This window comes from Pygoscelis adeliae, unplaced genomic scaffold (assembly GCF_000699105.1).
Source record: "Pygoscelis adeliae isolate BGI_AS28 unplaced genomic scaffold, ASM69910v1 Scaffold542, whole genome shotgun sequence".
In the NCBI taxonomy this organism is placed as follows: domain Eukaryota; kingdom Metazoa; phylum Chordata; class Aves; order Sphenisciformes; family Spheniscidae; genus Pygoscelis; species Pygoscelis adeliae.
In genome coordinates this window covers 39,688-50,295 of record NW_008824244.1, presented here as the reverse complement: position 1 = coordinate 50,295, position 10,608 = coordinate 39,688, and the positions used below count along the sequence as shown (strand labels likewise).

Genomic DNA, 10,608 nt, shown 5'->3' with positions numbered 1-10,608 from the left:
AAGGGCCGGGAGAAGGGGCCAGAGTTACCCCTTCGGGTTTTAACCCATCCGGGCCCAAACACCCCCGTCTCCCCCTCTTTTTGCAGCAGCAGGTTCACGGGTGTTCACGGCCAAAAGCTGCTTTCCTCTCGCCCCCAAGAGCTCACGGGTATACGGCCCGGGTCCTCGCGTTGGGGCACCGAAAAGCACCCGGCGAGCCCTGCGTCTCCCACAGAGCCGGGGTCGAGAGTCGCCTGCGTCCCAGCACCTCCGTACCTCCATCCCCTCCCGCCTTCCAGCCCCTTTCGGTCGAGTTTTTAACGTCCCTGGATGTTACAAAAGACATAAAGAAGTAGTGTCCCACAAATGTTTGAGGTTATCCTGTAAATATCGGGGGACTGAGGGCTATTTGCGCCAACAACTTGCTGGCCAGGCGTTGGTAAACACGCTCAGGTATAGTGATGTTTTCTTTATTTCTAGGTGGAAAGCTATGTGGGTCACGTCCGTAACCTGACGGAGGAACGGGACGCCATCACCACCGAATATGAAAAAGAAAACGAACAGCTCAGGCTTGAGCTGACGGGGCTGCAGCTGCAGCAGGGTAATCCTTTCCCTCCAAAACACGGTCTGAGGAGATGCGTTAACAGGTAGTGGTGTACGGGTCTTTCAGCAGCACTGGTTTAAAGCTTCCTTGAGAGCAGAGCAGCGTTTCTCAGTGAGTTCTGCTAGACCAGCGTGCGTGGTGTGTTGTTTGGGAGGTTGGCAGAAGCATTAATGAAATATTAGAACCGATTTGTAATTGACTTAGAGGTTCTTGTCTGCTTTTACTGCCTTTATTCAGTGAATCGGGCAGTTTCTCGCTTCATGTGGCTCCGTTGTTGCACTAAGCATCTTCCAGAGGCTGTTTGAAGAACAGAATTGATGGTGCTGTTTGTTTTCCAGCTCTAAATTATTTGACAGTGACTCCTTGGGTAACTGAGTGTTGAGCTGTGTTCCCGCTGAAGTCAGTGAACTTGCCGTTGGCTTTGGTTTAGATAAAGTCTACGTTTTTTAAAACAGCTTTGAAGGACGGTGGTGTGTTCGTGCTGTTTGTTTTCCAGCTCTAAATTATTTGACAGTGACTCCTTGGGTAACTGAGTGTTGAGCTGTGTTCCCATGAAGTCAGTGAATTTGCCGTTGGCTTTGGTTTAGACAAAGTCCACGTTTTTTAAAACAGCTTTGAAGGACGGCGGTGTGTTCGTGGTGGCGATTCAAAACTTGTCCTGTGTGCTTATTTTAGTTAGTCATTTTGTTTAAAACAAATTATTTCACTTATATTTCACTTCAAATGATTTGCTTTCTTCTCAAACCCTGGAATCGCTTCCAGTAAGGGCAAATACATTTTGCTGGGTTTAGTTCTTTAGTCTTCCTCATCTTCTGTTGTGCTTTGAGTGCTGCTAATAGCACACCGTTATCATTAACTCCTCCTTTTGTGGTGTGTATTATCCTGGTCTTAAGGTAAAATTGAGGGTGATAGCACAGCTTGAACAGTTTCTTTGTTACGCAGGCTTTATCTGGGGAGGCAAATATGGGAATTTGGGGAAATTGATTGCAGTTTTGATTCTCTGTTCAGTTTTGGCCAACCTGTGGGTTTCAGGGAGCACATCTGATGGAGAGACTTTTCAAAGATGGGTGTGCTTAAGCACTGCCTGAAAATCTGGTTCCTCTGGGCACGTAAAGCCATCGTTTAGTGTTGAAAATGCTGCTACGCAAGGGTTTAAATGACTAATGAGCCTTTGCGAGCATCGCTATGGCAGAAAACTTTATTACTGGTTCTTCTCTCATCTTCCCCACGAGGTGGCAGGCGAGTGACAAAAATGTCCCAAAAGCTGGCTTTGTGTTTGTTTCCTCGTAGTGGCTCTGCTCCTTTGGACTTTTTCCATTTTTTAAGTACTTTTGTGGCTGTCGAGCAATGATTAACACTCGAATGGAAAGAGAGATCCATGGCCATGGATCTAAGTGTATCCGTGTCCATGATGGGTTGCTAACTGTGATCAAGTTGTTACCAGCCTGCTGTCCTCGAGGGGTTTGTGTGGTTCTGCCGTGCTTTGGTGCCGCATGGTGTTTCCGTGCAGCTTTCTGGAGGAGTTTGGTTTGGGGTATCACTGTCAGACTTTAGTTTTTAAGACTTGTTATTACCTTACTGGTGGCATTAGCAGCGGCCCTGCAATATGCATTCATAACTTAGTGATCTGGGCAGTGGATGAAGCCCAGCCTTCCACCAGGCTGTCCTCCGCAGTGAGGGATGCCAGCCCTGATGTGTTTTGGGATGGTTGTAGATCCTTTTCTTGAGGGACTGGCTTTTTCCTTTCCAGGTCAGCCTCTGAAGGAAAAAACCCAAACAACCCACTGGCTATATCTGGCACAGAGCGGATGGACGTGCTTGTGCTTTAGCTGCTGCACTTCCTCAAAGGCTTCTGTCAGAACTTTGCCTGCTCCGGGTCTCTAACGTAACCTCTGCTGCAGGGTTCGATGCTGCATCGCTGTGTCTCTTCCTTGGGCTTCTGCTTTTCATCAGAGTTTGTGCAAACCGACCCAGAGGTGCCTCCTGAGCCCCGTGGGTTGTAGGACAGGCTGAAGGTCTTGAACTAGAAGTTGGTTGTCCTCTGGGTCTTACTCCCCCTCTTGTTTTTGCGGGGCAGCTGGTTGTCTTTAGTAGGGACAAGATGATACTGCAGATCAGGCTGGAAACAGGGCTGGAGAAGGGCCTTGTGGAAAGGCAGACCCCAGTCTACTGGGATTGTTAAACAAAAATGTGGGCAAGGCAAAAACAGAGGATGGTGGTAGGGAGCTTTTGGGAGGCTTGAAATGATAACGAGTTCAGACGGGAAAGGGCAGTTGAGGACAGAGGCTGGTCCAAGCCTGCGGTACCAAGGAGGGGCCTGACCTGTGAATGGTGAGGTGCAAGTGGACAGGATCTGTCCTGATCTTGCTTGTAGAGGCAGTTGGGAGTCCCAGCTTTGGGGAGCAGAGCGACGGGGGAAGGGAAGAGGCAAAGACTCGGGTAAATGCGGGAGATCACTTGGGTGGGCTTTCGGGACTGAGTGCACTCCCTCTCCCAAAAGCAGCCAAACAGATCAGAAGCTCCGCTTGGTCCGAGGATCTCTGGGAGCAATTTGATCTGCTAAAAGCTATTTCTGATGATAAAAAGTAAGTTTCTACTTACACATTTACTTCTTGCCTGCAATGGGCTCGAAGAGTTACCGCAGAGAGCAGCCGCTGCTGGTTTTATGTTGGGCTATTGATCTGAGCTTTACCTCATTTGGTACCCCTGCCCAGGGTGAAATTTTTCCTTTCCTCGAGGCAGTTCATAATCCATTTCTGATGGTTCTTGTTGAATACGCCTCGGTGTTTTTGGAGGGCAGATCGATAACTCATGTGCTGCATTACCAAAAGCCTTTCTGAAAAACAAATGTAATGGCAGTAAAACACAATGCTGTTGGGGGTTTGCCTTGATTTGTTTAAAAAATGAAACAAAAAGAATAAATAGTCGTGGCCTGAGCTTGTTTATTGTAACAGCGGTACTGCTTAAACATACCCAGCATGGATGAGAGGGTGCAGTTCTGTCGTGGGTGTGAGGATACCGGTGAACTGCTTATTTCTGAGAAACTTCCTGGGGTAAGACACCTTTGCAAATATAAAACTGGCTTCCGAAGAAGCGGATGCAGAGGTGGTGCAGGAGATACGTGCTAGTGGGAACACATCAGTGCACTGGTATAACATTGCTTGTACGAGGCGTTTGTTCTTCTCAAATGGGACACGTTGGACGTGGTAGGGAAGGTGTTTGAGATACTCATAAGAAATTAATGGGCTTTTACAAGCAGGTGATCTGTGCTGTGTACAGCAGACCCCCCTCATCCTCCCAAACCTTTTTCCCTCTTCAGCCTGTGGAAAATTTCTAGGTCCTGTTACCCCAAACTGTACTGCTTAGGATTGTGTTGCAGGTTGGGTGTAGGGGAGGTACTTGCAAGCGAAACTGCCAGTGTAGGAGCCGCCGTATGAGACCAAAGCATTGGTCCTAAAGGGAGATGGTTGTCCCGTTTCTGGCCATAAAGCAGAGCAGCTTTCAGCTTATTTTACATGGGATTTGGCAAAACTGTGGGAGGAAATTGCAAGGCAGGTTGGAGGCAAGGGGGAGGGTTCAGTGGTGTGTGAGCTGTGGGCTCTTCATAATGCATATGGAGCAAGTGGCCAGCTATTTTTAAACTGCAAAATGCAATATTTTGCTCTGCTTCGTGCAGGAAAGCTGCAAGTCAGCCATGTTTGACCTCTTCATTGAACAAGCTGTAATTTGTAACCACAGGGGAAGGCGAATGGGAAACCGCAGGGTGTTTTCCATCCATAGGGCCGGACAGAGCTGGCTGCAAAATGCAGAGTGGAAACATGCGATTGATTTGAGCCTTAGGGTGTGATTGCACTGGGTCCTCTGTTAAATCCAGTGTGGGAAGTGAGGAACAGATTTGTCCAGAGCAGTGCACGTATCCTGTGTATGTGTCCTGTACCCTGTACGAGGAATATTTGCTCTGCTTAACTTCAGATGTCTAACTCTAGCTCCCTAAGCAGCAAAAGAGTGTGAATATCCCTCCTTCCTCCATATAAAACCCACAACTCCCCGCAATTCCCATCCTACAGCACTTGGAAACCTTTATAATCTGCTTTGGGCTAGAAATTGGGAGCAGGGTTGTTTGGTTTTCTTTTTAATATGAATTACATAGGGAGGCTTTTGGAAAACCCTTCCTTAGCTTAACAAGCTATTGGATCCAGTGCAGGCGTTGCTGCCCTGACCACACGGGAGACCAGAGGTTCTTCATATTCTCCTGGCAGATAGATTTCCAACCATGCAAACGAGGGGCTCTTTTTAACAACTGTGTGTTGCACAAACAGAGTGGTACCTAGCCATAAACCAACTTCTCTTGCAAATGTTGTTGTCATCTATTTGCCGTGGAGGCTGTTGAATCTTGAAGTTTTTTGCAGTGCAGAGTCTTCCTAGCAATAATTTTGGGATAAACGGTGAAGAATTGACAGCTTAATTCTAAAAGGATTTCTCACTCCTTTAATCCTACAGGAGACCTTCAAACAACAGGTCTGTGTTACCAGAAGCAGTCCTTAGCCTGGGTTTATAGCTGGTTTTGGAGAAATGGGTCAGGAATGCTGTTCAGGGAGTGATTTCTAAAGTCATGTTTTAAGAAGTACTCCGAGTCCCTTTGTGCCCACGGGGTGCTGTTTCTCCAACTGCTTCAGGCCCTTGTTGGTTCCTCGCTGTGCTTCCCTACCACATCCCATGGGATCCAACACCCTGATCTCCACCACGGGCTGCGCCCAGTGCACCAGGTGCTGCTGTGCATCACTGCTGTGCATGGGGAAAAATAAGATCATAGAATAGTTTGGGTTGGAAGGGACCTTTAAAGATCATCTAGTCTGACCCCCGATATTCAGATCTGCCTCCCTACCAGACAGTCCTTAGGAAAATAGTGATGTTCTGCTTGTAAGTGATACAGTATTTTGTGTCTCTTCTTCCAAAGAAAATGTTTATGTGATTGCCTGTCCGTCTGGTTTCTCTCAATGCCTTTTTAATCTGTTGTTAATTTCCACCAAACTGTATAAAGGAGTAAAAGGGTTGGGGATAACCAGGTTCGTGAAACTTAGCCGCTGGGTAGAAGAAAATGGTCGTAACTCCTCTCCCGCTTAAAGCAGGGCAGGAGAACTCAGTCTAGATGTAGCAGGTCCTGTCACTTGCTTGGCAGGCAGGGTCGTGGGTGTGAGCAGAAACGTTGGGACAGATCAGAAACATTGGGACAGTGGGAATAGGGCTGAGATAAGAACAGGGGATAGGAGGCAGAAAGGGAGGTGGGAAGCAGGAGAAGAGACTAAACATTTTATGAGCTGTTGGTGAGGTCCAGGGCTGTTGTGGTGGGGAGTGTTTAGAGGAGCTAGGACGCAGATCTGGAAGGAATCGGGCTTCATTTGTTCCTCTGCTCACAGAAAGCCTTGTCTTGCAGAAGCCCAGATGAAGGAGGTCGAGGAGATGCTGGAACAGGAAGGCTTGTCCGAAATAGCTCACAGTAATGCCAGCGAACAGATTGCTTATTTACTGGTAGAAAGAACGACGCTGCTGGAGAAACTGGAGATCGCAGATCAGAAGTTGAATTCACACAGCTACATAGACAGGCTGTGTGCGGCACAGCTTCAGGTACCTCCTGCTTTAGCTGCTCAGGCTGACCGACAGCGCGCTGGGGAAAAGGTTGTCTTTGAGATTTTAAGTAAAAATATTTCTCCTATGTGTGAGGACACTGTGGATTCTTAATGCTGAAGTTGATTTCTTTATTAGTTTTCACATTTGTATATTTACACTTGATTTGCTCCCACATCTTGCATAGGGATAGTGAATAGGATTAATTTTAACAGAGCTAATGTTGAAGAGTTTGTGATATAGCTGGTCTGAGGATCTTCATTGGGTAATAATGACTTTCTACTAATCCAGATTTCCTGATGATCCAGTATTTTATTTCAGATGACTGAGTTCCCCTGAAAATTATTAATTTAAGAAAAAAACCTTCCCTATACTTAAGGTGAGGTTAAAACTCTTCCCTTGTCTTCTAGTTGCTGAGCTAGAGGATGGAAGTTAAGCAAACCTCTGCTTACAAACTGAGTTCAGTAAATAAATTTCACAGCATGACTTGATGATTGGCAGGTTAGAGAGGACCATCCATGTCTTGATTTTTTGCTTTCCGAGGTCGAGATGAAGAGCGCTGCCAAATGGTGGAGGAGCAGCAGCTACTGCGTGTTGGAGAGACAGTTTGTGGCTGATCATCTCGGTTAGGGAGATCTCCCTCCCACCAAGGCCACTGATTTCCGCCTACTCCTCCATATGGCCATTTCACAGAGCTGGAGCCCAGGAGCTGCTGGCTCTTGTAGCTGTTTCTCCCACATTGCTGTGCTTGCTGGCCTCATCCGTAACTTACTTCTGACAGCAATGGCTGTCGGATGTACAGGAGCATAAAACTTGCTGCACTGGGCCAGGTCTAGAGCCTGTTTAGCCCTGTGGTGTTTCTGATACAGAGCGTTAAGTTTTTCTTCTTTTTCCCAATCTCCTTCTGCCACTTCAGAAGTGGCCAGGCCAGGCCGCCCCTCTGGAGGGAGAGGGGTTGCTCCTGCCTGGGGACCCAGTGGGTGAGCTTAGGGGAGAAGGCTCCAGGCTGCAAGGGGGACCCGAGAGCAGCCCCCGCAAAGAGCAGGCTGCCAGGAGTCACAGGAAAGCCCTCCTGGGGACGGAGGGGACTGGCAGGGTTTGGTGACCTCCAACGTCGGACTTGGCTGGAAGCAAGGGCTGCCTGCTGGGGCACAAGTAGGTGGAAAACTTGTGGACAGACCGTTTCGCTTCTGTCTCATTTTCTGTCACTACCTTGAACTTTCTACAGTTTTAAGTTTCTAGTTTTTCATTCTGATAAAACTGGTTTGGAGTTGAAAAGCTTCTTGGCCTTTTTTGGGTGAGTTGTCTGGAGGAGGGAGGCTCGGCACATCCGCTGCACAGCTCAGCTTGGTTTGGTGTTGTGCCATCTGACCAGAAGCCAAGTGCAAAACCTCAGAAGACGGTGTCATAGGAGGGCAAATATGTCCTGACAGTTCATCAGAAATGCTCCCCTCGCCTCCAGTGCCATGCAGTGTCTGAACCAGAGGTGCTATTGTTGTGTCTAGTAGTCCTTGATTAATTTTTATCTTCCATGAATTTGGTTGCTTGTTAAACCCATGCAGTTTTCTTACATCCCCGACATCTTGTAGCAAGGACTTTCACAGTTCAGTTACTGTCACATGAAGTTCCTTTGTTTCAGCCTACCATCTCCTGGCTTTGTTTGATGCTTTCCAGCTCTTGTATGAAGAGGCAGTGAACAATTGCCTTTTTATCTGCCTTTTCTGTGCCACTTGGTATTTTACTGACCTCAAGAGCATCCCTTTCTGGCTGGAGAGTCCTAGTCTGCCTAACTATTGTAGGGTTGGGTGTCATTCGGGATTCATCTATGGTACAATAACACCTTCAGATGTAAATATCCACCTCGGAATCAAAGAATCTGTTTGCAGTGAGGCAGAGAAACTTCCCTGATGCGCTGTCTCCCACTCTTGGATAGAAAATGCCTCTCTGCAAATCCTGAATAATCTACCTGTGAATGCCTGTCAGTTGATACAAATATTTGCTGCATTTTTTCCTATGAAGCGGTGTAATAGAAACCCCACGTAGTTAAATAGAAACTAACCTTGTAGTTAAAAAGGGGAAGCAGAGCTGTAGCCTTCCAATGAAATGCCAGTTAACCACATCTGCTGCCGAGCCTTTACCAGGTGTGGCTGGATTTGCTCTTCCTTCAGGCCCACGGCTGAGTAAGGGAAGTAGGGCCGGGCCAGGGCAAATGAAGGATGCAGATGCCTGCAAGTCTGGTGTTGAATCCAAACCTTCTTGCGCGGAGCTCGTCCGTCTGAGGACGCAGCTGACTTCTCCTAGCAGTACCCTCTCAGGACCCTTCTTTCTAATGATCCTGTAATGAACATGTTTCTGTAACAAGACTGGTTTTGAATGCTGGATAAAGGTGGGGAGAGTGTTGTTGCAGCTGGGCTGGGTGAAGGACAGAGCCAAGGCAAAGTCTTGTACGTGGAGATAATATAGGCTGTCTGTGTGTGAACAACAGTGTGGAGTTTACTTCAATTCCTCCTGGTACGTGGTGCCGGAGTCCCCTAGTAGGTAGGCAGTCCTGTAACTACCTGACTTTTACCCACTTTTCATGCAGCTGTTTAGAGGAGTGAGACTTATTTAAGGAAAATGTATTCTTGCATGATCAAAACGCATTATAAGCTTAATGCTCCTCATTGCTAATCAAACACAACTTCTCTGCAGTTCTTATACTGGGCATCTTTCTTTCTGTGTTTTTAAAACCAGGTGAAAGACATTTTCCAGGAAAACAGTTTCTCTAAAACAGACTGTTTTTTCTCCCCAGATGATGTCATTGCTGTCCATGCTTGTGAACTAGAAACTGTTGGTTAAGCACTCCATTGTTTGAGGTAGCATCACACTTGTTTTACAGAATCATTAGAGTCACAGCAGTGTTACAGGTTAATAGGTTAATTGCTCTTGCTACTGTTTACTGGAACGTGTAGCCTTTCTTATTCTCAAATGACCTGTTACGTACTTGTTTCACTCTTAGACTGCAGGTCCGGATTACGTTCCTGTCTGTTAGAGAAATGAATGCAGCTTTTAGCTAGACTGCTCAAGCATATTTGATTTTTTTGATGCACCCTCACTAATGCAAAAAGCTGGGGTACAAACATGCGTCTTTGCATGGTCATCTCTAATATATACGTGGAGAAATGCTTTCTGGGCTCTGGTAGAAGGCATGGCATGTACAAGCACGCTCACCTCTCTGGAGCCAAGGTGCAAAATATTAATGACAACCAACCTCCTGAGCGTTAGCAAATCCTTGACGCTGGTTCATGTGTGCAGGCTGCAGGGGAGCAGGAATCTGTTAACTTTATGAGTGGTTCAAAAGAGAGGGACATGGGGAAGTAACCCAGTGTTACTCTGATAAAGTGAGTCAAGCATACTCAGCACCAATATCTTTCTTTGGGCAAAGCGGAGCCCACAGGCTCTAAAAGGAAGATGCCAAGGAGATCACAGGTTTTAAAAAAAAAAAAAAAAAAAAGTAGTGAACCCGCAGAGTTCCCAGTACTAGCTGAGACAAATGAGGGATTTTCACAAGGATTTGGGGTAGCTCTGGTTTAAGTGTTCTCTTCAAATATAAAGTATGATTACAAACCCGCTTCTAATCAAGATATGTTGAAACTGAAAATCCTACACACTGGTGTCAAGGGATACATTGCCATGCTTTCTGGTGGTGTTGATTTATTAAAATCTCTTTCTGTGCAAGGATGAGTTTGATCACATTCATCAGACATTAGAAGATGAACTCCAACAGCAGCATGAATCGACGCAACTTACTGGAGAGACAATGAATAAGGTAATAAATTTGCACATTTTCTTGCTGATGACGTGGCACGTAGTTGAGATTTCAAGCAGTGGGTCTGTTCTTAAGCACGCTTTTATTGTTTTTAGCTGATGGGATGCGAGTGAGCTCTGGACCTCAGGCTGTGCAACCACATCAGCCTGGTGCTACGCATGAGTTAATTGCTTCTGCTGAGAGCCAGGGTTAACATCTCACCAGCTTTGGGTCAGGGCTGGCTTGTAAGCACTCATGTGCCTTTAATGGTAGCCTCAAATAAATGTCATTGGAGATGAGTGGACCAAAGTTGAGGGGGTGAGAAACAGCTCTTTTTATATCAGCTGAAATGACTTTTCTGCAGAATCACAGGTCGGTGAGAGCAGTCTCTGGCTCCTGCACTCTCGGAGCAAGCGCAGACTAGAAGAGGAGGTTAGCAGTGCCAGGCTGGCTTGGGGCTAGCTCTCACAACAGCCATGGGACCACAAATGTGCAGAACTGACTTGTCCTTGGAGCAAGGTGTGGTGGAGCCCTCTGCTTGGAAAACCTCATATATTATGTGTTTGAAAATGCATCGTAATTAATGGCATTGTCTCAGGGAGGGAAAAACAGA

At 46.7% G+C, this 10,608-nt stretch overlaps 1 protein-coding gene across 1 annotated transcript in view; it reads left to right on the top strand.

Moving 5' to 3' along the window:
* The first annotated feature begins 485 nt into the window (after positions 1-485).
* Positions 486-10,608, top strand: part of CCDC30 (coiled-coil domain containing 30) — a 37,782-nt gene continuing 27,659 nt past the window's right edge. Inside the window, exons 1-3 of the mRNA XM_009335243.1 lie at positions 486-580; positions 6,018-6,208; positions 9,927-10,016. Of these exons, the coding sequence (XP_009333518.1) occupies positions 6,026-6,208; positions 9,927-10,016 (273 nt within the window). The 5' untranslated portion in view covers positions 486-580; positions 6,018-6,025. The remainder of the gene's footprint in view (positions 581-6,017; positions 6,209-9,926; positions 10,017-10,608) is intronic.